Here is an 11,827-nt window from a genome sequence, read left to right as displayed (position 1 = left end):
GAGGCTCGGCTCCCGGCCCTCCCCTCCCCCCCGCCCCGGCCCTCCCCCTTCGCCACCCCGGCCCCCCTCCCCCCCACTTTCTTTTCTTCTCGGCCTCTGCTCCGGCCTGGAAGGCTCGGGGCTGCGGTCGGAGCCAGCCTGCGGCGGCGGGGCCGGGCCGAGCCAGCCGGGCCAGGCTGCCTCCCTCAGAGCCCAGCCATCTTGGGCTCCTGGCGGCAGCCGCGGTGGCCGGGGGTCCGGGCGCGCTCGCTCGAGGGTCCTGCAGCGGGCTTTCTCTATCTCTCTCTCTCTTCTCTCTCGGTGGGATTTTTTTTTTTTTTTAAGGGGAGGGCTGGCGGCCTCCCTCAAATTAGGAGAGAGAGAGGAGAAAATGCCAAGTCCCGATTTCTCTCCACCTCTGCTCCACCCACCCCGGTCCTTTCCAAAAAATAAAAAAAGATTAGAATTGGAAGAAGTCGGCAGAAAGGCGAGCGCCGGCGGCCCCCGGCTGCTGCCCAGGCGACGCGTCCGGGGCGGGCCCACGCCAGTCGCTCGGTCTGTGGGTCCGTTTGTCCGCCCGAAGCTTCACAACTGAGGGGAGGGCACTTCGGGCAGGGTCTCCGCAGCGGCAGTCGCCTCAGAGCTTTATCCTCAGATCAAAAAAAAAAAAAAAAAAAAAAAAAGAAAAAAAAACCCAACAGTCTCATCAGGGCCACCTTCAGCCATCTTGCGCGTATTATTATTATTTCAGAAATAATCTGTTTAATAAAAATAGCTGCGTCTCTAGCCCCCTCCCCCGCATCCTGCGCTCCCCGCCCCCTTTTAATAATAATCTCGATAATAAAAACGAACTGCGCGCCGGGCAGTTCTTTTCCTGCCTCTGCTCTCTAGGGCTCCGGCTCTCCTTCCCCGGGGAAGGGGACGTTGGGGGGGCGCCGCTGGGGATGGGGGGGGTTGAGTCCCTGCTGCCCGCCTGTTGGCCCCCTCCGCCTCTGCACCGAGGGAAGGGCGCCCTCGCCGCTACCTCGCCGTTGCAAAGAGGGCGGGCGGGGGAGGGGCCCGGCTCGTGGGACCGCTGGAGGGGCGCACAGGGGTCCCCGATCTTCCCGCCACGGCCTGGCCTCGGAGTCTGCAGCCGGGGGCGAGGGGATACAATGGGCTCGGAGCAGAGTGCGGCCGGCAGGGTGGGGATGCCGGCGGGCAGGGGGCTGCAGTGAGCCGGACTCTCGAGCTACAGCGGAGACAGGCGGAGGGTGGTGTCCCTACATCAAGGCCGGTCCCGCTACACGGGAAGGGGGCGGGGAGACCGGGAGGGGGACGCGAGGAGAAAGCGGCAGCGCTACGGCGGCGCCTTTAATCGGCACCCGCTGGTTCTGCCCACCCGGCACTGGAGACCCAGACCGACGGAGAGGGGAGGAGGATGAAGGCGGAGCATATTGTCCGGAAGTGCTGTTACGGCTGCTGTGGCTCCCGGCTCCTCCCCTTTTCCCTGTCTGGAGTTGGGGCTGTTCCGGAGGCTGCTCCTACTATTGGTCTCCAAGCTGGGGCTCCGCCTCTTCAAGGCGGGGCAGCCCCCAGAGCCTCACGTGACTAGCACTTACTTCGGTACATTAAACACTAGGGTGGGAGGAGAGTTCCGCGCTTCTTAAAAGGGCGATGGTGCCGCTGCGTAGTGGGACCGCTTCTTCCTGGGCCTTTTCACCCACAGCTGTTTTTACCTGGGAGGAAAAGGAGGGTTTATAAGTCTGCACCTTCTGTCTGAGGGAACTGAGCAAGGAACTGCCAAGGTTCTCTGTGGGGCAGTTTCCTGATGTCCTTAACTTTCCCCCACATTTCTGACGCTTAAAACTACCAAGCAAAATAGGCATTATAATCCCCCTTCTATTAATAAGGGAACGGAGGCTTAGAAGTAGTCTGCTGGAGGTCCATTGGTCAGTTAACAAATATTTAACAAAAGCCTTTAAGTGCCGGACATTTTTTAGGGGATTCCCTGGAAAACATATACATACATACATATATACACAAAAAATACTAAATATGTAAGAATTTCTGTGATAGAGCTTAAGGGGCTCACACAGACCTCTCTGGAAAAGCGACATCTGAGCCAAGACCTGAATGTTCAGGAGGAGTCAGGCCAATGACAACCTGAGGAAAGAGTGCTTCAGTCAGAAGGAGAAACAAATGGGAAAGCAATAGATTAGGCATGTTCCAGGGCAGAAAGGAGGCTTTGTGGTGAGAGAGAAGACAGTCACGGCCAGAACACACAGGGCCTGATAGGTCACGGTAAGAAGTTTAGACTTGAAGCTAGTTATAAGAAGCATCAGATTTGGGATATATTTTGGAAGCAGTGCCAACAGGACTACATATGGGTTAGATATGGGGGGGTTGAGTCCGTGCTGGGGGGTTGAGTCCCACCCAGAAATGGGATAAGAATGGGATCGAGATGTGCTTTTCACTGTATATAGTATATCCTTACAAACTTCTGTCTTTTTTTTTTTTTAAGTTTTTATTTATTTTGAGAGAGACAGAGTGTGAGCAGGGGAGGGGCAGAGAAAGAGGGAGAATCTCCAGCAGGTTCCACACTGTCAGTGCAGAGCCCCATGTGGGGCTCAAACTCAGGAACCATGAGATCATGACCTGAGCCAAAATCAAGACTCAGGTCACTTAACTGACTGAGCCATCCAGGCACTGACCCCCAAAATGTTTTTAAATGATTGTCAGGATTTGGGCTTCAGCAAGAGGCTGGATGGTCGTGTCATTTACCAAGAAGAAGAGAATTGAAGATAATTAGCTCTAAGTTGAATTTGAGTTGGCTCAGATATCCTAGTGGAAATGTTGGGATGACAGACTCAAGGGGAAGGTTTGTCCTGAGATTATAGATTTTGGAGTCATCAGCAATTAACGTTCTAAATGGTAGAACTGAGATTCAAATCCAATTCAGTATAACCCATGGGTCACTGATCCTTCCATAAAACCAGGGAGCCTCTCTGCTCTAGGACCTCCATCTCTTTATTCCTGATGGGGGTGGGGTGGTAATGTAGTCCCTTTATGGACAGAGCCTCTGTCTTCAGCACTTGGCATCCCCTCACATGGGAAATCTTATCCTGAATGGATGAATAAATGAATGCTTGCATGTCTGAATGAACAAACAAGGAGAAAATGGCTTCCAAGTCCTAATTCTTTTTTTTTTCTTTTTTTTTAATTATTTTTTTTAACATTTATTTATTTTTGAGACAGAGAGAGACAGAGCATGAATGGGGGAGGGTCAGAGAGAGGGAGACACAGAATCCGAAACAGGCTCCAGGCTCCGAGCTGTCAGCACAGAGCCCCACGCAGGGCTCGAACTCACGGAGTGCGAGATCATGACCTGAGCCGAAGTCGGCCGCTCAACCGACTGAGCCACCCAGGCGCCCCGAAGTCCTAATTCTTAATTCCATGTTCTAAAGATGGTGAGGAGAAAAAACAAGGTCTATCTTAGAGCAGCTAGAGGGTCCTTCTCTGTCTTCCTCACCAATGCCCTCCAGGATAAGGATTCCTTGCATTCCTTACCTTTCTAGACTGCTCCCCTTAACTTGTAAGACATCACACTCTTCTTCTGATTTTCTTCTTATCTTTCTAACCACAGACTTCTCCAGTTTCCATCTCATAAAAGTTGACAGTCCGTAGCGTCCTGCCCTCCAACCTAGTCTCTTGCTAATAATCGACACTGGCTACCTGGAGCCTTTGGCTCCTAAAGCTTTATTTCTGTCTAGTGGTGACTCCCCAGTCAGTATCTTCAGCCCACACATTCACCCTCCTGATTGCCGATCAGGTAGCCAACCAGATGTCCCACGGGCACTTTGAATTCAATGTATTGGAAACTAAACTCATCATCTTCTTCACATTCCAGCCTGTTCTCCTCCACTGCGTCCCCCATCTCAGTCAGTGGACCTGTCAGCCACTTAATCACCAAGCCAAGGATCAGGGAGGCTACCTTAATATCTCCCTGTCTTTCACCTCCCTTATCCATTCAATCAGTCATCAGGTGTTATAGGTTTGTTAAATATCTTTCAGATTATCCACTTGTATACTAGTTGCCTACTTGACATCTTCACTTGGAGGTACAATGAATATCTCAGTCATCATGTCCTAAATTGTACTAATTTCTGCACACTTCCCCCCACTCGCCCCTCTCCCACTGCCATCTTCCACTTCTCGGTGAACATTCCATAGCTAAACCTTCAGCAAATCTCGACTACTTTTTCACATCTCCATTAGTTCACCATAATCTCTAGCCTGGATTATTTCCTAGATCCTGACTGGTTTCTCTGCTTCTGCCTTTACCTTCTGGAGTCAGTTCTCAACACAGTAGCCAGAGAAATCTTTTAAAAATGTGTTAGATTGTGTCACTCCACTGCTCAAAATCTCCCAATGGCTTCCCACTTCAACCAGAGTAAAAGTCAACGTTTTATAATTGCCTGCAAGGTCCTACACAATCTGCCATCTGTATAAGTAATCTCCCGTTATTCCTCTCCTCTCATTCTGCTCTAGCCACACTGGCTTCCTTTTCTGTTCCTTAAGTAAACCTGGTGTGTCTCCCCCTACCCCTGGGATCTTTGCAGTTGCCCTTTACTTTGCCTGGACCATGCTTCCTCCAGATGTCCCTATTGCACGCTTCTTCCTATCATTGAGATTGTTTGCTCAAATGTCACCTATGCAGCGAGGCCTTCCTTGACCTCTGTATTTAAAAACACACTCCACCCCAACCCTCACCATCTCTCCTCCTCTGCTTTATTTTTTGTCCAGAGCGCATATACCCATGTACTCTGTATTCTATTTTTCAAAAACTTTTTTTAACGTTTATTTACTTTTTGAGAGACAGAGAGTGAGTAGCGGATGGGCAGAGAGAGAGGGAGTCACAGAATCCAAAGCAGGCTCCAGGCTCCGAGCGGTCAGCACAGAGCCTGATGCAGGGCTTGAACTCAAGAACCACGAGATCATGACCCGAGCCAAAGTCAGACACTTAACCAACTGAGCCACCCAGGCACCCCCCTGTACTCTATTTTAAACAAATATTATCTACCTCCCAACACTAAAATATAAGATCTGTGAAAGGAGAAAAATTTTTTTAAACTTTTATTTATTTATTTATTTATTTATTTATTTATTTAGTAATCTCTATACCCATTGTGGAGCTCAAACTCACGACCCTGAGATCAAGAGTGCCATGTTCCTCCACCTGAGCCAGCCAGGCACCCCAGGAGGAATTTTCTTTTAATGATGTATCTCTGGTGCCTAGAATGGGACCTATCACATAGTAGGTGCTCGGTAAATATTTGTTGAATCAATGAATGAGTTCCATTCTCTCCATCCCTACTGCTTCTCCCTTAATCCGGGCCTGCCTCGGCCTTACCTCTAATCTTGCTGTCTTTCAAAATGTTCTCCATCCAACAGGCAAGGGAATGGCTTTCAAATGAAAGCTTGATGCCTTAAACCTAAAGCAATTTGAACTCTACCGATCCCAAGAAGAGTTGGGGGGCCTTTGTCCTTGTTCCATCTGCCTGGAGGGCTTTTGAAAGTAAAGACCCCTCTTCATTCTTAAGTATCCTTCAGGTTTTGACTTAGATGTCACCTCTTTCTGGAAGCCTTTTTTAATCTCCCCAGATCGGGTTGGGTACCTTTCCTATGTCTGTACCCTAGCATAGCCCTTTAATAAATGGTTAACGCTAATCGAGCAATTACTATGTGCCAGGGGTCTCATGTGTATTGTCTCATATAATCCTTGCAAAAGCTCTGTGAAGTGAATATCCATTTGCAGATGAAAAACCTAAAGTCATACTGACAATAAGTGGTGGAGCTGGTGTAGGACAGAAAGCCTTTCTCTTTTGTGGCTCTTCCTTGCAATTGTTTCCCTGTTTTCCCCACTGCACTACATACTCTTTAAGGCTGGGCCTGTGTCCAGTCTCCCAGAGTATAGCAGAGGGCCTAGCATGCATTTGTTCAAAGAATGAGTGAACGAACACAGACCATGGACTCCCACCAGCAGGCATCTTGCCCCCTCCCCCATCCTGTCCTTAGCTCTCTCCCAAAGACTTCTGGAAGTAAGGAGGAGAGAAAGGGACTGTCCCATGGTACCCCCAAGGAAGGGGCCTGGAGATGGTTGCCCTTCCCAAACCACATCCTGACCTGCCCTGCCCTCCCCCCTCCCCCCCCCTCCCCCGCCCCCAGCCTCCCCGCTGCTGTATTGGGACAGATCTCTCCCTTTTCCTGCCCTGCGCCTCAATCCCTCACCCCCACCCTGGTCTCCCCACCTCCTCTGGGCTGCAACCTGTAGCTGCCTCAGTGCCTGGCAGGCTGCGTTGAGTCACTTCCAGCTTGCATTCTCCTTCTGGTCAGGCTAGTTTGGCAAATCTCCTAGGCTCCCTAGCCCCATGGCTCTGGAGCCTGTGGGTTCCCCACAACCCAGGGCCCCTGAACCCCATCCCACCCCCTGCCCCCCAGATGGGGCAGAGCGACACCTGGAGGAATGTACAGGTCTTTTGGAGGCTACATTACATAACACATGGCAGATTTCTCCCCTCCCTAAATCTAGGGTGGGGTCTCTGATACAGGCACAGGAGCCTCTTTCCAGAAATAACCACAGCCTAGTCCTGTCTCCTGGAACTACCTAAACACAGAATCTTGCAATTCTGTACTCTCTGGGGCAGGAACTCTCTGGCCCTGGGTCCTTCTAGGTTGGTCAGATGAGGAAGATTAGATAATCACCCCCCAACCTCCAAGGAGAAAAGAAAAGGGGAAGGGGTGTGGCCTGGGCCGCCCTGCGCTCGTCAGCCTGGCTCCAGACCCTCCCAGCTCCCTTGCTCTGACTGCCAGAGTGACTGAGGGCCCCAGACAGGACCTGCCCCACTGTTCCAGGGGCCAGCCACGGTTCAGTAGGAGTTCACAGGGAAGGAGTACTGACCTCGGCTTGGGGAAAGTCCCCTAGGTACGACTGGTTCTCAAAGAGGACAGGGAGTCCCTTCATAAGAAATGACACCCCTTGCCCCCTCCCTTCTCGTGATCCCCCCAGGACTTCTGCCAGTAGCTCCAGCAGAAGCCTCTGGGTGCTACGGCTCCATCCTGAGGACCAGAAAAAAGGCCCTGCTGTTCTCCCAGAGAGCTAGGCCTAGCAGGAAGGGAAAGGACACGTGAAGGCCCAGAGCAGTCCTGCAGGTTCTGGGTACCCTGTCTGGGTGTGGATCCTCTCCTTCCTGCCTCTGAGGTCCCAAGCTGTTGTCTTCTCCCCACGGGCACTGGGCTCTGTTTTCCATGCCAGGCCCCGAAGAAACAGGAGCCGGGCAATCCACAGAAGGAGGATCCATCACCTCCTCACCCAGGCCACAGGAAGGGAAGGCTGGCTTCCGTGTCGCCCAGTGGGTGTGACGGCTCTGAGGCTGCCCCTCCAAACTGCTATCAGGCAGTGGGTTAGGAGGCTGAACTTAGATGGTTAGGGGAGTGGCTGTCTCCTGGCCCTCGCTGGAAGGGACACGAGGACTCTAAAATGGGAGGTAAGGAAGGCCCACCTTCCCAAGGGGAAAGGGCTTTTTGGTGAGAGGAGGGCAGAAGGGGAATAAAGAGGGTCTTGACCCACCCACTCATCTTCCCAGACCTGTGCCTTGCACCTACCCCCACGACCTTAGAGGAATTCAAGACCAGTGAAAAGGAGCCTGTCCCTGCAAAGTCATTTCTGCATGACTGAAGAGTCACCAGCTGCGTGATCCTGCTCCTTGGCACCCCCACCGCTCCCGACAACAGTCTTCTGGGGCCTTCCCCCATCCTGGCTTCTTCTAAGTGGCTGCGTCCAACCCACCCCCTCTACCAGGGCCCCAGGCTTTCCGCTCCCCTACTCCAGGCATCCAGAAAGGAGCACAAGATCCAGGCACTTCTGCAAATATGTTTAATGCACTTAGATTACACAGAGGAAGAGGGAGCAAGAAGGAAACGACATCTAAGTGAGTCACCCAAAAATTCTTACAAAAGTCCCAAGCTGGCTGCAGCCCCCAGGAACCGAGTCACAATTGACATTAGAAACTAATATAAAATTTTACAAAAGTCTGCTCACTGCAGCATTCAGGTACTTATACAAAAGGAGGGTTCTCCCTACAGGGCTCCTGTCTTCTAACAGGGACCCAGGTACCTCCCCTGGCATAGAGGACCTGGAAGCCAGAGAGGAAAGACAACCAGATAAAAAAATACAGTCAAGGGAGTTCTCTACTGGTCTGCCCCATAGGGGCACCAACCTTCAGGGTTTTTTCCCTGCTCTCAACTCAATCTCAAAACCCAGTCCCAAGACCCTGTGTTTATTTTTTAAAATGCTCTAGCCCTTTAGATTCTCCCCAAGGCTTCCTGGTTCCTGCCCTGAAGGCTTGCCTTTGGAAGAGGAAGAGAAGGGCAGGAAGAGGCACCCAGCTCCCTGGCCAGACCTGAGACCTTGCATGAGCTGCTCTACCCGTCAGAATGACAGCTGGGCCTGTGGTCCTCTTGTAGCCCACACTGGACCTGAGAAGTTCCAGAGTGTACCATATGTACGTGGAAGTCCAACTGCATGGGGGAGCCCCTTCCTCTCAGAAGCTTTAGCCACAGGGACCTGGAAGGAGGGACTGGGCAAGCCACAAGGAAGCCTCTGAAAGGTGCAGATTTAGGGAGGGAGGCTTCTTACCTCCCCAACTCACTATGTCAGGGCTCCCAAAGAGCTGCAGGGAGGGAAAGAGGCATTTAATGAGTACCCACCATATGCCAGGTGCTATGCTGGGCATGCTACACGGTCGGCCTCACTTGGTCCTCAGTGAGGGTCCCTTCTCCCCAGCCAGAAGCTCAGTAGAGAGTCCCCCTCCCAGAGAAACCTCTGGAAGGCCAGGTCAGAGATGGTGTATGCTCTGCTACTCCACCAGAGCCAATGCACTGTAGGGAAAGGAGATGGACACCTGGCCTCAGCCGGACCTTGGAGGTTCCTGACATCACGAGGCAGGAAGGGGCCACAGGCTTCACGCTCATTGTCTCAGAGCTCACCTGCTTCCCGCCTGCCTCCCATACTGATGACAAAGCTTAGTCCAGAAAATACCCTCCTCCCCATCAGCCAAACCAGACAGGAAGAGGCAGGTCCCCAGAAGGAAAGAATTTGTGGAGAGGCAAGGTCAGGGTGGCAAGGAAAGGAGACAAGCTAAGGGCACCTCTCTGGCCATGAAACATCAGATGACAAGAGCTTCAAAGGCAGTGATTCTATGGTGCGCGAAGGCCAGAAAAAATGTCCTTTTGGAAAAGTCCTTGGAGCAGAAGGCACAGCTACTGCCAACATCAGGTCCAAAGGAGCTTCCTCTTCATTGGTGGAGGCCTGGAGCCTGTCTTTCCCAGTACTCCAGGCTGATCCACCTTGAAGCTCTGAGTCTGATGGAGTTAACTGAGTAGCCCTGAGGGTATGTGCAGAGAAGCAGCCAGGCCCCAGTGGTCCCTTGGAGGTCCAGATCTTGCTCCCTGGAGGGCCTGGCCACTGCCCTCATGACCCCTAGAGGCAGCTCGTTGGCTGAATCTCTCATCAGAGGGGTCCTGCCCCCCATGGGCCTCCTGTAGCACTATGGTGGTGCCCATGTGTGTATGGCAGTGCAGATGGGGCGGTGTGTGGTCCTATTAGGTCCCCGACAAAAGGAGTTTGCTTTGGAAAGGCCTGACGGGTGATCTTGAAATAGCAGTCCCTAGAGTGGGAGGTAAGAGGGCAAGAAAGGGGCTTGTTGGTTCCAGGTCAGAAGTGGGAGATAACCCAAGAGGAACCCTAAACCCACGGGCCAGAGATTGGTCTGTTTCTGGGAGGAAGACCATGAGATCTGCAGTAGGGGGGCAAGAGACAATGAGAGGCCAGGATGCGGGGAAAGAGGCCCAGGGAAGGAAATGGGGAAGGAAAGACGAGAAAAGAATGGATGCAGGGAGGAGGAGGGCGGCAGAGTGCGGTGTTTGCAAAATCAAAGTGAAGGACATGTTGAGAAGTTGATTTTTTCCATTTTTAATATGCCAGAGTCCTGCAGCCTGGAGGCTGGGAGGCCCAGGGGATGAGGAAATGGGACCGGACTGGTCAAAGAGCTGGAGACCTAGGCCCTGAGGGGCAGGTGGGGATGGTCTACGCAGTGCTGGGCCTCACCCTCTCAGGCAAGCCTGGCTGGGTGGACAAGGCCCGGAAGATGGGGCCAGGGCTACCAAGTCTCTGAGACCCTGGTGGTCCTTGAACTCTGCCAGGGGCCTAGTCCACTTGAGAACAAGCAGCACGTCCTCCTGGCCTCAGCGAAACTCGGCTGAAGGCTGCATGGGGGCGTAAGTCAGCTCTCCCCCTGCCCCAGGCTCCACCAGGCCCTGGGCTGGCAGGCGGACACCGGCACCTTCTCTGGTGGTGGCTCAGGGAGGGCGAGACGGCCCTAGGCCCCTGTCCTAGAGAATGAGAAAGTTCATCTGGGAATAAAGTTCTGTTTAAAAAACATTATATACACGGCTTCTGGACATCTTTGAAGACCAATAAAATACCATCCGGTTTCTACAAAATAAAATAAGGAGGAAGAAAAGCAAACATGGCTGGAGGAGCTGTTCCGTGGCCAGAAGAGCTTGCCTACCAAAGGCTTCCCAGAGCTGAACTGGGCAGGGCACACACGCGGCCACTCCATTCCCTCGTGCTGGACTGCGTGGCAGGGGATAGGTGAGGATGAGGCCTGTCTCCACCTAAGGGCACATCGAAGGTCCAGAGTCAAATCTCAAACCACAGCCTGTGGCAGCAGCTGGAGGGGAAGGTTTGCATTTGCCGGCTCCCAGCCCAGGGGGCTTGGCTGGCTGGGGGGTGAGGCCCCTGAGCTGCAGGTGAGGCAGGGGTGCGGTGGCTGCGCAGTCATCCTCACACTTGTCCTTTTATTTGTGGGAATCTCTTTTACGCAGTTGTTATACTGGAAGTCACCGGGGAGCAGCTGGGCTCTCCCTTGGCCCCTGCAGGGCCCAGCCCAGGCTAGTGCAGTGGACTATCGAACACCACGTCGGGCAGAATGGAGACTTTCAGCTTCTTTTCAGGCCAGCTGTACTCTTTGGGAAGTTTGAACTGTGGAGGGAGCAAGCACAGAGCCAGAGTGCACACAGTTAGCAGAACTTACTGCCTTCTTTCCAGGCTGCCTAAAGAGAGGCCAGGGCCCTCACCCATGCTCTGTCCCCCAGGTGCTGGGGGCAAGAGAGGCCACTGGTTGCCTGGCTTCAACTGCAGATGCTATTCCAAGGTGGGTGGCTGGGGTCAAGCTGCTGGAGTTCGGTGACCCCTTCTTTCCCCTTGCCCTGCCAATAATTAACTGGGGTTGGAGGAGGCATGTTTTCTAACTCTTTCTTGACTGTGCTGACCTCCCTCCAGCTCACTTCCTTGGTTCTGCCTCCGGCCACAAGCATGTAAGGAATCTGCTCCCTGAGGCCCTGGGGCTGGGGGGATGGGGGGCAGGGGGAGGGTGCAGATGATACAGGGAAGTGGCTTGAGGTCTGGAACTTTGTGGTCCTGTCCCTGCCATGGCTTCTCTTCCAGAGGCTGGTGCAGAAGGACCCTGGAACCTGCCCTCTGTGGCCTTGGCCAAAGGGTCCAAAGGGAAGGAGGCCCTGGCTTGGCCTCAGTGGGAGCAGGGGAGCAGGACAAGGGTGGCTGGAGGTGATTTCTTGGGCCTGGTGCATCCCCATCCTGCTCTCCTTGATTCAAGCTCATCTGTTACCCAGGGTTACCAGCCTGAGCATGGTGCCAGCGGAAGCCAAAGAGAGTCCAAGTTCTTCCTACCCCAGCCCAGGAATCACGGATTTGCTTACAGTTTTGTTTCTCCGGCTTCTGTTTGGG

The 11,827-nt window shown here is 53.0% G+C and overlaps 1 protein-coding gene across 4 annotated transcripts in view; it reads right to left on the bottom strand.

The window, feature by feature from the left end:
- Positions 1–81: 81 nt before the first annotated feature.
- SUFU (SUFU negative regulator of hedgehog signaling) overlaps positions 82–11,827 on the bottom strand; it is a 125,498-nt gene continuing 113,752 nt past the window's right edge. For 2 of the 4 annotated variants that reach the window (XM_047073370.1, XM_047073371.1), the window contains exon 12: positions 82–1,697. In XM_047073370.1, the coding sequence (XP_046929326.1) occupies positions 1,590–1,697 (108 nt within the window). In that variant the 3' untranslated portion in view covers positions 82–1,589. Of the gene's footprint in view, positions 1,698–7,876; positions 11,063–11,827 lie in introns of those variants that run through there. The other 2 variants (XM_047073372.1, XM_047073373.1) reach the window with 1 other exon arrangement.

Source organism: Lynx rufus, unplaced genomic scaffold (genome assembly GCF_022079265.1).
Source record: "Lynx rufus isolate CCGP_SWC_20201006 ecotype Redwood Valley unplaced genomic scaffold, mLynRuf1.p SCAF_11, whole genome shotgun sequence".
NCBI classification, from domain to species: domain Eukaryota; kingdom Metazoa; phylum Chordata; class Mammalia; order Carnivora; family Felidae; genus Lynx; species Lynx rufus.
This window is presented reverse-complemented; position numbering and strand designations above follow the sequence as displayed.